Genomic DNA, 13,174 nt, shown 5'->3' with positions numbered 1-13,174 from the left:
AGTTTCCACTATAATAACATTGTCAACGACAGAATGATGCGTCACGTCATATGTGCTTATTAATATTTAACCTTTATTTGAGAGTTATTTTATCCGAATATTTTGTCTCATTGTTCAAATGTTCTCTTAACATTCTCATGGTGTGATCGTGTTGAATCAACTAATAGAATGTTTTTTCTTTCTGTTGTTGCAGGAGTCAGACTCCTCTCAGAGGAAGCAGAGTACCTTCGTCCCACCCACCATGAAAGGTAAACACTAGGTGGTTGTTTTAGTGATCCCACGCTTCCACACAGTGTCCGATAGTTTATGATATAATTGTACATAAATGTGCCAAAAAGATAATCATTAGGAAGATTTACTTGGTGCGATTTGCTCTTTTAATATTATGTTTCTTCCAGTTTGTCACTGAAATGCCTCTAAAATGGCAAAAACAAAAGGAAAAGCCGATAGTAGAGCTTCGAGCACTGTATCTTTCTATATTAAGTAGTCACGCAGGGCTTTTTTTTAGCTGAAATACTGGATTATTATTATTAAACCCAGGTTGTTTCCCTTGTAGATTAAAGCATGACTAGGCCAACAATCCGCATGTTGATGGAAAACTTTATTTGATCAGTTAAATATCAAATAGTTTGTTTTCCATCCATTCATCTTCTATAAATACAGTGCATGCTTGTTTATGTGTATGAGTGTATGATATATAAGTGATCTATATGTGCTGGTGTTGTATACGGCGTGCTGCAGCTGTATACACAGTCTCTCCTCTGCTTCATAGTATTTATATGTTTGCTCTCAGTATGGAGGTTCTGTTTACTTTGCTTTACCACATGACGTATGTCTCTCTCTGTCAGTCTGTCACAATCTGTGGTTTCACCCCACTTTTGTTCTCTGAGTCTTGGTTTTGGCCTGAATTCTTCTTTTTTTCTTATGTTCTCAGATCTCTAATTCCCATGAAATGTTGTGTTCATAGATTCCAATTCACATGTTGTCACCAACGTAGTTGTTAAATATCCAAAACAGAATCTTGTGAGGATTGAGATAAAATATTGACGTGTAATTGTAGCAAAGGAAACATATTTATTTTTGCACACACACCAATTATAGTGATAGTGAATTTTATCACACACACACCAGGTGCAGTCGCACTGGTGCACTTCTCTAACCTAGGGAGCAAATGCAGGAAATGAATGCCTTGCTCAAGGGCACCCCGTCCTGCTATTTTTATTATAATCCTACCAGAATTCAGAAAAGTATGTGCAAGCTATATTATCAAGAATATTCTTGCAATATTCTTTATTTTTTATGTTGAAAATTATGCTTATTTTGGTTAGTAACACCTGGATATAATGGCTGGATTTACATCCTGGTGGAAAAGCTCATGACTTCAGAGCTGAAATGTTGATCACCTGAGGTTCATTGTCTTTCTCATCAGGAATGTCTCTGTTATGGTTGTTGTGCGGACATGTTATTGGCTGACTGAATGATTACATGACAAAGCAAGTTTGTAGTATGTTCCCCCGAGTTAAAGACTGTGAACGGTGTCTTTCTTTGGGAAAAAAGCATTTCACAGACAAACAGCACCTGTCTGACGGCTTTTATCAGACTTGCTGTTGTTGTTATTGTTTTTAGCTTCACTTGTGCTGAATAATTGATAAAACTGCCAAGGAGGAAAGCAGTGATGATGCAGTCTGAGGATGCAGCACTGCTGCTGCTGCTGCTGCTGCTGCTGCTGCAGAAGAAGAAGATTAGAGTCCTCGCCGTAAAGCAGCGTCTGGAGAGATGCGAGTGTCTTTGCTCATTTCAAACACACAGTTGTTGTTGTGGTAGCCCCAGTTGTTGACACAGCAAATACACCTGGGTGTGTCACTTTTAACAACAGGGTTTGGTCAGATGTGTTCTGGCGACTATTTCACTCTTCTGATGTTATTTTACGTCATAAGGACAGGCTTTAACTGTGTACACTGTAACATTTTATTTTAGCTAAAGTACAAAGAAAGTACAAAGTAAAAGTACCCGTGGAGCAACAGTCTACTACATCTACATAATATTATTTTGTTACTGTGACTATACTGTGTATTTGTGTAATACACAAATAGTAAATCATCTGACAGATGATGCTGCTGAAAGCACATGTTCATTATTTTAGGCCTGTAAAAACAGTCTGCCATCACACTGACTGGATCTGTCACTGTTGATCAATCACAAATAACACTTTCAAAAACAATGGACACGTGATTAACAGTGAAAGAGCAACTGGTTCCCAGACGCAGTCAGTGTGAGGCAGTGAATTGTAAAAAGTATAGTGACGTGGAAGGTACATGTACTAATATACTGTAACTAGTGGAGTAAAAAGTAAAACAGAGACATAGAACAGTTTACTTAAGTGCAGCAATGAAGTAAATGTACTTATGTACTCGTACCACTGGTAGAACAATATAATATTTAACACCAATGTAGGGTAGAGGACACAGGTCATGTGTTTGTTATACATATATGTTTAACTCATGCTAATTCACCAAGGTCCAAGTCACCTGACATGTAAAGAGACCGTTGATTGGATTGTTGTTAATTAAAACCAATTTGATCATTTGCCTGGTGCAGCAGCAAACCTTTTATTTTTAAAGCCTACTGTTAACATCACACACACACGCACGCACGCACGCACGCACGCACACACACACATATACATACAATCAGAGGTAGAAAGAGTACTGAAATATTCTACTCAAGTAAAAATAAGTTTAATTAAGTACCAGTTAAAGTACCTTGTTCAAAATGTAGAGAGAGTAAAAGTTACTTAGTTATTTTTATTTATGTGTCATGCAAAAAGGACAAGGGAACACACATCTCACATGAATTGTCTTTAATTAAAGGCAAACGTTTACAAATTAAAGTGCTGACAAAATAAATGTGTAAACACATAATGTATCAGTCAAAATAGGTCAAAGGTCACCAAAGGGACCTGAATTAGCGGCAATTGCACTACAACTAATGGCAGGTGGCACAACCTCAACATGGTGTCGGTCAAATCACACAAGGTTTCAATAGAGGAGTTCAGATTCTTAGAGGTGACGTCAGGAATCAAACTAAGCGGATTTGCACAATACGAGTCGATCACAAAAATTTGTAATGACTGTTGTCTGTTTGAGAAGTACTAATGTGTGTTTGAATATGTGTTTCGGTGTGTGTGTGTGTTTATGTTTGCTGGACAACGTGTATCTTTAGGTCAAAAGACAGGAAAGAAAAACATGATGGTGCAAAGCACTGAGTGCAGCACTAATTTGGTTCCGGGAAGTGTGTGCAGTAAAAGCTTTTCTTCTATTGATCTTGCGTATGAGTGAGAGAGTGTGTGTGTGTGTGTGTGTGTGTGCGTGTGTGTGTGTGTGTGTGTACATCATAAATCCCTCCAAACGGGAACCAACGTATTGAATAATCGGCCAGGTTCTATTCTGTGAGCAGTTTATGTCCTGCAGGTTCAGGGGAAGAAAAGCAGGTTTTATTTATTAATGATGACGTTTTACTGTCCGTTATCATTCCTTCTCAACATTGAAGGCGCCATCTGTAACAATGTGGCCAAAAACGGTTACTACACTCAAAATCAAAACACTGCTGCGAGTCGTATCCGCCTCCTACTCCACCCCTCCCTTCCAGAGTCAAGGTTGCCAGAGCGGTTGACATGTAACTCCAAGGAGCAAGCGTTTTATCATAAATGAGTGGCTCTAAGACACACAATTCTGTTCTCTCAGTAAAGATCAAGATGTATAATAATTTATGGTAACATTAGCTGTTGACTAGGGATGGATATATCAGATGGAATAACTTTATGCATGATATTTGACAGAACTATCCTTCATTTTTGCCTCCCCTTTTACAATGTTATATAGCAGGGCTGCCAACTTCTGACAAAACCTTAGAGTGAGACATCGTGGCACACAAGGCAAATTACCACCACACAGCCAATATATTTATATGTAATATATTTATGGTAATATTTTATGAATTGCAAGCGTATTAATGCTTTATACAATAATAAGGTTAATAATGTTGACACTGTTCAGAATCAATCCTACAACCTTCCCGACACAAGTCCACCTATTTAACCACTCGGCTACCGCTGTAATTCTCTCTGTGCATGTCAGAAGAAGACTTTTATGTAAGATTAGAAAGAGACTAAAAGACGCATCTCTGTGTCATCTGAACTGCCGCTGCAGCCCACGCAGAACCAACTGCAGCCGCTGACAGAACAGAACTGCCGGTGAGTCAGTACGGCAGCCTCCAAAACCGAGTGAACAGTTCAAAACAGAACTCGACAGTCGAGCTATGATGCTAACGTAGTTAGCCAAGATGAGCTTACCTGTCTAGGAGAAGAGCAGCCCATTCTGCATCCGTTTTGAAATTCCTCTCAGCTTTAAACTCTCTCCACCGTTCAAAAGCATGTCCTATATCAGGGGTGTCAAACTCAAATACAGAGTGGGCCAAAATTTAAAACTGAACAAAGCCGCGGGCCAAGGTTGAACAAATTAACCTTTTAATTGGGACCGAAACAAGTTTTGCATTGAATATTGAACAAGCAAGGCTTATATAACTTTATAGTGACATGCAAAATCGAGTTTCAAATAATAATAATAATAATTAAAAAATATCAATGGCATATCAAATAAAATTTTAATAAAAATTGAATGCACCCTAAATACAGGATAAGTGGTAGATAATGGATGGATAAAAATTGAATGCCTCTTTTCTATTTGCAGCCTTCTGAGGTAAATATCAAAATAAACTTTTTCCACAGGCTAATAATAAATTTGAAAATAAAATAACAATAATGAATGAATCAAACATTCAAGCCTTGAAGTAGCAAGAGAAAGTGCATGAATAAAACGTTAATTATTGCTCAGTTTGCTACACTGATTTGCTTTAACACTGAATATGGAACAAGCAACGCTTATATAACTTAATAGTGCAAAATCAACTTTCAAAAAACAAATGAAAAAACATCAATGGCATATTAAATAAAATTTAAATAAAAAATTGAATGCCTCTTTTCTATTTGCAGCCTTCTGAGGTAAAAAACTACATTAACTTTTTCCACAAGCTAATAAATTTGAAAATAAAATAACAATGAATACAAAACAACAGCAGAGCATTATGGGATTTGTAGTATTAGCGGTGAATGCAGTGTTATAATACCGCTGTATAATACCGGCGGGCCAGCTCTAATGTTAATTTGATATTGCCTCAAGGGCCAAATGAAATTACACGGCCAGAGTTTGACACCCATGTCCTATATTGACCCTCGCTTTGCCGCAAACTTTATCTTGGCGTTTTTGACATTCATACCGAGGTCTTTTCGGTTTCTTTTCGTTTCATTTCAGTTGTAGCTATGTAACTGGCAACCCATCGCTGCTCAACCACTGAGACTCTACTGACTGCTATGATAGGTAGATGGCTGTAAATGGCGCCTCATGCCAAAACATAATTTCAAAACATAAACAAACTTTGCGATGTGAAAAAATTTTTTTTTAATGCAAGTATTTTTGTTGTACTATTTTTGTTGGTGAGTTCAGTTTGTTATATGAACATTATTCCTGGTCCTCCTTGACATATTAGGAGGATTTTATGGCCAGTTGCTTTTTGATTTATTACATAAATTAAAGTAAAAGTACTTATTTTGTATTCTACTTGATTAATTATATTATTTAATCCAATTAGAAGCATTTTGGCAGGATTTGTGTTATATTTAGAGACTGATTTCTCTGGTTATCTACAAATGAAAATGAAACACCAACAGAGGGGAACAGAGGGATGCTTGTTGGAGCTCTAACAGAGAAAATACTACCATAAAGACTCACAGCTGTGGGTCATGTACTTGGTGCTGTTTATCATGTTTCAAGATTCTTGTAAATTGGCAAACTTATTCCAGAAACATGAGGATATCTTCCCTCAAGATTAAATCCCACTGAGCTGGATGTTCATTGTTTTTCTTTACCTGATGCAGGACAACCTTGCTGAACTGTTTTCATTTTGTATTGAGATTTAATTTCAAGTCACAAATTTATTTTATTTTTTTGTTACTTTTGGCTTCCCCCTCCACCCCCCCTGCTCTGTTGCGACATGCCTGTAGTTGAAGCATCTCTCCACAAGAGGTGCTCTTCTCTTCCCCAGAGCTTCAGCTGGGGGTGGAGCAACATCTATCGGGCGCGGCTCTCTGTGACACAGACGGCCAGCTGAGCCCAATCACAGCGCAGCTCTATGCCACTGCTTCTCTGTGGGCCAATCACAACGGGCCAGAGGATGCCAACGGGAACGAGGCCAGTCTGCCGTTAGCCAATCAGGAGAGAGGAGTGGCAGAGAGCAACAGTTTAGGGGGTAAACGTTTTTTTTATTAGATAAAACACAAACACACAGTGGACAGCAGCAGACCCAACAACAAAGTTTAGACACTGACTTTACAGTGTGATCTTTTTTTTTCTAGTTCTATAATCTGTCCTTAAAGGTATAGTGCAGGTTTTTGTAAGTGTGCTTATATGAAGTACTGACACTTAAGCCCCCAGACCTGGAATTACAGTTTTCCTCAGTCGCTTTGGTGCTTTTCTCAAATCAATATTAACATTTGCATGGCAGTCAGTGCATTTCTCAAAACAATTTACCGCAAAACCTAGTGGATAACCTGCAAAAACATGTCACTTGCTCAAAATGGAAAGTCCATTCCTTCTCTCAGGGTTTTCCAATACAAAAAAAGGTCACAACTCGGTGACACTACCTGAAAATACACTAAAGTTACATATTTCTGTAGTTAGGGGAGTAAGTGAGATATGATGAGATGTTGGATTACTGTCCAATACTATACATACCTGTTCTCCCTGCGAAATGTTGGTTCTTTCAACATTTGGTTGCACCCTCTGACCAGCCTCAGCCATTGTGAGGCTGTGATTGACAACATGCTCCACAACTGTAGCTCTTATTTCATTAGGAATCTGCCTCTGTATTTGGTCTCTTCTCTCTCTTCCCCTGTTTTGTCCCCTTCCTCTTCCTCCCCACATCCTCACCCTAATTCCACGATGCTGACCTTCCATTTCTGTGTCACAGAATTGTAGAAATGGTACACACTATGTCCTGCTTGGTTCATACTGTATATGGTTGCCAAGTGAGGGTTCATGGGATTCATCCCTGAGTGACTGTGAACAAGTGTCTTGTCATTGGTTACAACTAATACTTCACACATCTCCTCATGAGTGAAATCTGCTCAGTTCAGTTCACCTGAGAGCAATTGTTCTATTTAGGAGACATTTCCAGGAAAAATTATCAAGAAAGGTATATCATTTGCTTGAGAGAATTTGATAACTAGTTCAACAGTTTTGTATGTAATGACTCAAGCAAGGAAATGAAAACTATTAGACATAAGCAAATGATAATGTTATAAAACAGCAGAGAATTGTATGAAAGCAACTGATACATGTCCAAAAGCATTTGCAATTATCAGAGGAAGGAGAAATTGCTTCTATGATGTGCACAAATGACTAAATGTTGGGGAGGTTGAACTAATAATTATGAGAATGATCATTCTGATCTGAGGAAAGCACCAAAGCGACTGAGAAAAACTGTAATGTATAAGTGTTGATTATTGTAAGAAATAAGGATGCCAGGTTAGGAGACTGGTTCTAATCTGACCCCCTTTAGACCTGGTATCAACATCAATGGCCGTTACGGGGGAATGCAAAGTGGAGCCACTTCAAATATAGAATATAGAATATAGTCATCTTTCCAGACAGGTAAACTGACGGTTGCGTCACTTTGTAAACCACCCACTGTCGGTACCAAGGTTCAAAGAGAAAACTGGCAATGTTACATCATTGCACACATGAGTTCCTCATACAACCACACTTCAAAAAAACCTGAACTATCCCTGAGGAGGAAAAAAATGAATGCTCAAAAGGCAGTTATTAGTTTTTTTGTTTTTTTTTATCAGAGATTCAGAAGTTGGGTGGGAAACATTCATCTGAATAGAAGCTGTTTTATGTGAACACGTCAAAACATTACTGCAGGTTTTTTAACAACCTTATTATTTGGTGCTCGGCTTTGCTCCAGTATGAGAAAATTATTCTCCCTCTCTCTCACACACACACACACACACACACACACACACACACACACACACACACACACACACACACACACACACACACACACACACACACACACACACACACACATTCTTGTACTTGCTGCATACTGAGGACCAGCATTTCCACTTTATAAATCAACACAATTACAAATATCTACATCATGAATGACATCTATAAAAAACTACTGGGTGCAGTACCATAAAATGTCTGCAGGTGGAACCGGGTTTTTGTACCAAATTGAGGACCAATGTTAGAAAACAGAGTATAGATGTTTACAATCTAAGGAAGTGATGTCAATGAAAACAAAGTGAGGACCGGCCAAAATGTCCTCACTTTGTAAAAATGACCTCACTTTGTTGGTTAAAAACCCTCACTGGTCCTCAGTATGCCACAAGTACAAGAACACACACACACACACACACACACACACACACACACACACACACACACACACACACACACACACACACACACACACACACACACACACACACACACACACACACACACATTCTTGTACTTGCTTCATACTGAGGACCGGGTAAAAGTGCTGACAAAGCGAGGACCAGCATTTCCACTTTATAAATCAACACAATTACAAGTTATCTACTTCATGAATGACATCTATAAAGAACTACTGGGTGCAGTAACATTTGACAAAAGTAAAAAAAAAACAAAAAACATTTTTGGTCCAGAATTTGACAAAAACGTCATACTATACTATGTCGTCCAAAATGTATATATATATTTTTTGACAAATTGAGTATAGCATGTTATAGGAACCTAAGGAAGTGATTTCAATGAAAACAAAGTGAGGACCGGCCAAAATGTCCTCAGTCTGTAAAAATGACCTCACTTTGTTGGTTAAAAACCCTCACTGGTCCTCAGTATGCCGCAAGTACAAGAACACACACACACACACACACATATACACACACACACACTGTGTAACTAATAATTCACTGCTGTGTTGTTTACATTACTATGTTGTGTAAACCTCCTGAGAAAATACTAACAGCACTAACTCATCTGTCTCTCCCTCCTCCTCCTCTTCCTCCTCCACGTTTCATCATTCTCTGCCTTCTCCTCACCCTCCTCTTCCACCTCCTGCTCCTCCTCCTCCTCTTACCTGTCTCTCTTCTTCCTCCTCAGATTTGTCACATGACCTTAAAAAGGGAGCGTCCAGTCCTGACTCCGTGTCTCGATAACCACCTCTCGTTTTTGTCCTCTTCTCTCTCTGCTGTTCATCTGATCTCATTAATGCTGCATCACACACTCAAACACTGTGTGTGTGCTGGCTTCCCTCTGCTTCATTCACTCATAAAAAACACTAAGATTTTAGTTCAAGGTCCTTAATCAGTGGGGATTTACAGGTGATGGTGGTGAGGTTGTGCTTGTGTAGAAATGGCTGTGAATAAAATGATGCTGGAACATTTACTGAACGTCTGAGTCCTCAGTGTCTTTCAAGACGATGAATGTCAGTGAGTCGTGTACAAAGAGTCGCAAAGTAATCCGATTACAAAATGATTAGTCACTTTTCTAGTAAGTTATTTTACATGACAAAGAGAAGCATTGACACATACTATAAAGTGTTTGTCCTGTTATCTGGTACAGCCTCAGTTGGAATATCTTCAATAGTTTAACTCTTTAGTTCTAAAGAAGATGACGATGAGAGGTTAAATAAATGGGAAAGTCCAGTTGCTTGTAGCTTTTTGCCCATTTGTCCAGACGTTCAAAAAATTATTCTTTGTGGGGGATTAATTTAAACAATATATTATAATATGGATGTATTTTACAATTTTCTGCATGTTAAAGTAGTGTATTAATACGGAGCCCCCGAAGTGACGTGAGAAAAAGAAAAAAAAAGAAGAAAAAAATAAATTAATTAAATCTCGAGTTTCAAAGTCGAGATCTCGCGTTTCCAAAAAAATATGAAAAATAATTTTTTGGAAACCCGAGATCTCGACTTTGAAACTTGAAATTTCACTTTTTTTTTTCTCATGTGACTTCGGGGGCTCTGTATTAATACACTACTTTAACATGCAGAACATTTTAAAATATACTTATATTATTATATATTATCGAGTTTCTAAAAAAATGTTTATTCATTTATTAATAATTTTATTTTTTTCATATTTTTTTGGAAACTTGAAATCTCGGCTTTGAAACTCAATATTTCCAAAAATAAATGTTTTCTTAATTTTTTTAAATTTTTCCTCATGTCACTTCGGGGGCTCCGTATATTAACAATTAAAAATTAAGAAAAGATAAAAGTTAAAAAATAAAAAACTGTAGTTATACATGAACACCAGATTGTGTGTGTTAAATTTGAAATGGGAACAGTATAATAATGGTCACACTGACACAATGTTAAGACTGATCGCCATATGTATTTTTTTCTAATGGTAAAAATCGTATTTCATGTTACAGCAGCATGAGTAGAGCCTCTCTCATCTACTTTCTTTCTTTCTGTCACTCTTACACTTGTGCACACAAACATGATGACGTCGGACACCTCGTCAGTCAGACTCTGTAACTTCATCAAGTTAAAGAGTGAATAATAGCCATGGGGTCAGGGTTTTTAACGCACCTCTTAGGGAATAATTTGAATATATGAATATTTGAAATTGAGGAAACGATCCAATCCCCTGGATGCACTTTGGCAGGGGGAGGGATTTTGAGTTGACTTTATTCAAAAACCATACAGTAAAATGACTTGATGTTTGCTTTAAAAATGTTCAACATCACCCTAAACAAGGATCCAATGAGAATATTAAAGCGGAACTAGACCGGAAGTTCCTATTATCGCTGTTTTTTTTTGGTGTGTATCTGCGTCATTACCTTGTTTATGAAGCCCTGACGGTTCGAAACAAACAGTTCAGCCATTGCTGAGAACGTTGTGTTTTATTGTAATCTCGGGGCTCAACGAGATCACTGAAAATCCCGTAATAGTTACGTAAGCAGCGGTTCTCCTGAACAACCGATCCTCCTGCTCCGGGCGGTAGTCCGGGCACATCCGGTTACGTACATTGAACCGCAGAAGAAGAATAACGTCCGTTGTGGAGGTGTTTCACAAGCAACAGTGTCTTCTGACTCTGGGTCTGACTCCGGTTTAAAGTCATAAAAGGGACTGCGGCGGGGAGACGTGACGAAGCTATTTTTAAACACTGTTAAAACAATGTTTTGATAATGAGGAGTAGTGCATCCGCCGTTCCAGAGGGGGGCGCTGCGCTTCTGAGAACGGATGTGCTGGATAGTACTGGCCAATCACAAGACTCTGTCTTCTGGGGGTGAAAGTTCACTCTGAAACATCGCGGCTGAAAAACACTGTCAGAAAAGAGGATTTCTATCGGCTAGTTTACAGAAACTAGGAGGTTTTTGACCCAAAAAACAAGTTAATATATGTAAGTAGACCTCCATAACTAACATTTATGTGCAACAGGACCACTCTATGTGACCTTTAACACACCTCTTAAGGAATATTTTTTAATGATTGAAATTACTGAAGGTTTTTTTGCAGCTTATATTCAAAGAGAGGTCACACGGTGTTGCAGTGGCTAAACAGCAAGAAGTTTGCCAGTTTTGGATTAATAATATGCAATTTTATTCAAGTGTTATTTTTAGCTTTTTTGCCTTAAGTGGACAGGAAAGTGAAGTGTGAAAGTAGGAAGACATGCAGCAAAGGACAACAAGTGGACTTGAATCCGGGTCACTCATTGACCGTAGATGTGAATTAGAGGGCCAACGTCTCCCTAAATTGGACCTGTGATGGACTCTGCCTGTCACCCTGTCAGCTGGGATTGCCTTCAGCTCCACATACTTGTTCCATATATTTGCCTCTGTGGGTAATGTGTGTCTCATGTGCTCATCTATAAGTGCATGACAAGTACTGAATATGAATGAGTTTATTGATGAGTTTATTCAATCGTGCTAATTTCAGTGACACGTGTTTGTGCAGGGAAGCTGGAAAGCTCTGTACCAGAGGAGGATGAGGAGGAGACCATCGCTCGGGGAGACTGATCCAGAGGAGAAGTTTTCTCAGACTCCAGTCTTTACATTTCCACGAGCGACTGCTGTAGGATGGGACTTGAGAGGAGAGAGAGTTGACTCGGAGCATGTAGTTACACCAGCTTCACTTATCCTTTACAAACTGACGTGGAAACAGCCAACAGATGTGACTCACCTCAACATGAGGCTTTACTTTACTTTGTTTTGCTTCATGACGCGATGGTAGTTCTGGTTTTTCTTTCTTTTAACTGATGCAGAACACGGAGAAACTCACGTCATCAGTTAATCTCAAAACAACCAAACAGAGTTGACATTTAAACTGTTTTTTGAAATAACTTCATTTTTTTCCCCCCATTTTTTAAATGTACACGTTTTTATCTTTGATTCATTCAAATAAATACAATCCACAGCAGATATAACCAATTATTTGTCCCTTTAAAACACCAGTCGACAACAACAAAAATCAATCATTTTCAAAATAATGCAAATGTTTTTCAGTTCTTCAATTAATAATTCAGTCAATGAAAAGTGAAAATGAGTGGAAACAACATTATATAACTCTTCTTCTTACAAAAAAAAGATATTCACTTTGAAATCATGTGAGCAAATCCTCTGATTTCAAAATTAACCAAACAATCGATTCAATATTTGAAGATTTTTATTCCTATTTCTATATATATATATTGGAGCATAAGAGACGTAGCTACAAATGTTTCAATTATGTACATTATCAGACTTAATAGTAAATACAAATATACTGTATGACATCAGAGCAGGAAAAGCACAGGTCATTAGTGATCTTTATCATCATCATTATGAGTTTCATTTGCTGTCAACAGAGACAACAGCGTTGTTTCTTTAATCACTGAGTTGAGTTTCCCAGTTCCTCTTTAACTAAGCACAATGAACATTGACAGTTAAACAGGAGTTTGCAGTGTGAGCAGCACAGGTTTCATCTAACTTAAAACAAACTACAAAACTACACAATGATGGATTTCTTACTCCCCCCCCCTCTTCTTTTTCTCTTAATCTGTAAATGCAGCATG

The 13,174-nt window shown here is 38.1% G+C and overlaps 1 protein-coding gene across 1 annotated transcript in view; it reads left to right on the top strand.

The window, feature by feature from the left end:
- The window catches only part of ppp1r1c (protein phosphatase 1, regulatory (inhibitor) subunit 1C), a gene marked incomplete at its 3' end in the record, with an annotated part of 15,240 nt that extends 3,100 nt beyond the window's left edge, over positions 1–12,140 (top strand). Inside the window, exons 4-6 of the mRNA XM_083897999.1 lie at positions 194–248; positions 6,160–6,363; positions 12,079–12,140. Coding sequence (XP_083754125.1) covers positions 194–248; positions 6,160–6,363; positions 12,079–12,140 — 321 coding nt within the window. The remainder of the gene's footprint in view (positions 1–193; positions 249–6,159; positions 6,364–12,078) is intronic.
- Between the last annotated feature and the right edge of the window lie 1,034 nt (positions 12,141–13,174).

This window comes from Microchirus variegatus (assembly GCF_963457635.1).
Source record: "Microchirus variegatus genome assembly, chromosome: 11".
Taxonomy (NCBI): domain Eukaryota; kingdom Metazoa; phylum Chordata; class Actinopteri; order Pleuronectiformes; family Soleidae; genus Microchirus; species Microchirus variegatus.
This window is presented reverse-complemented; position numbering and strand designations above follow the sequence as displayed.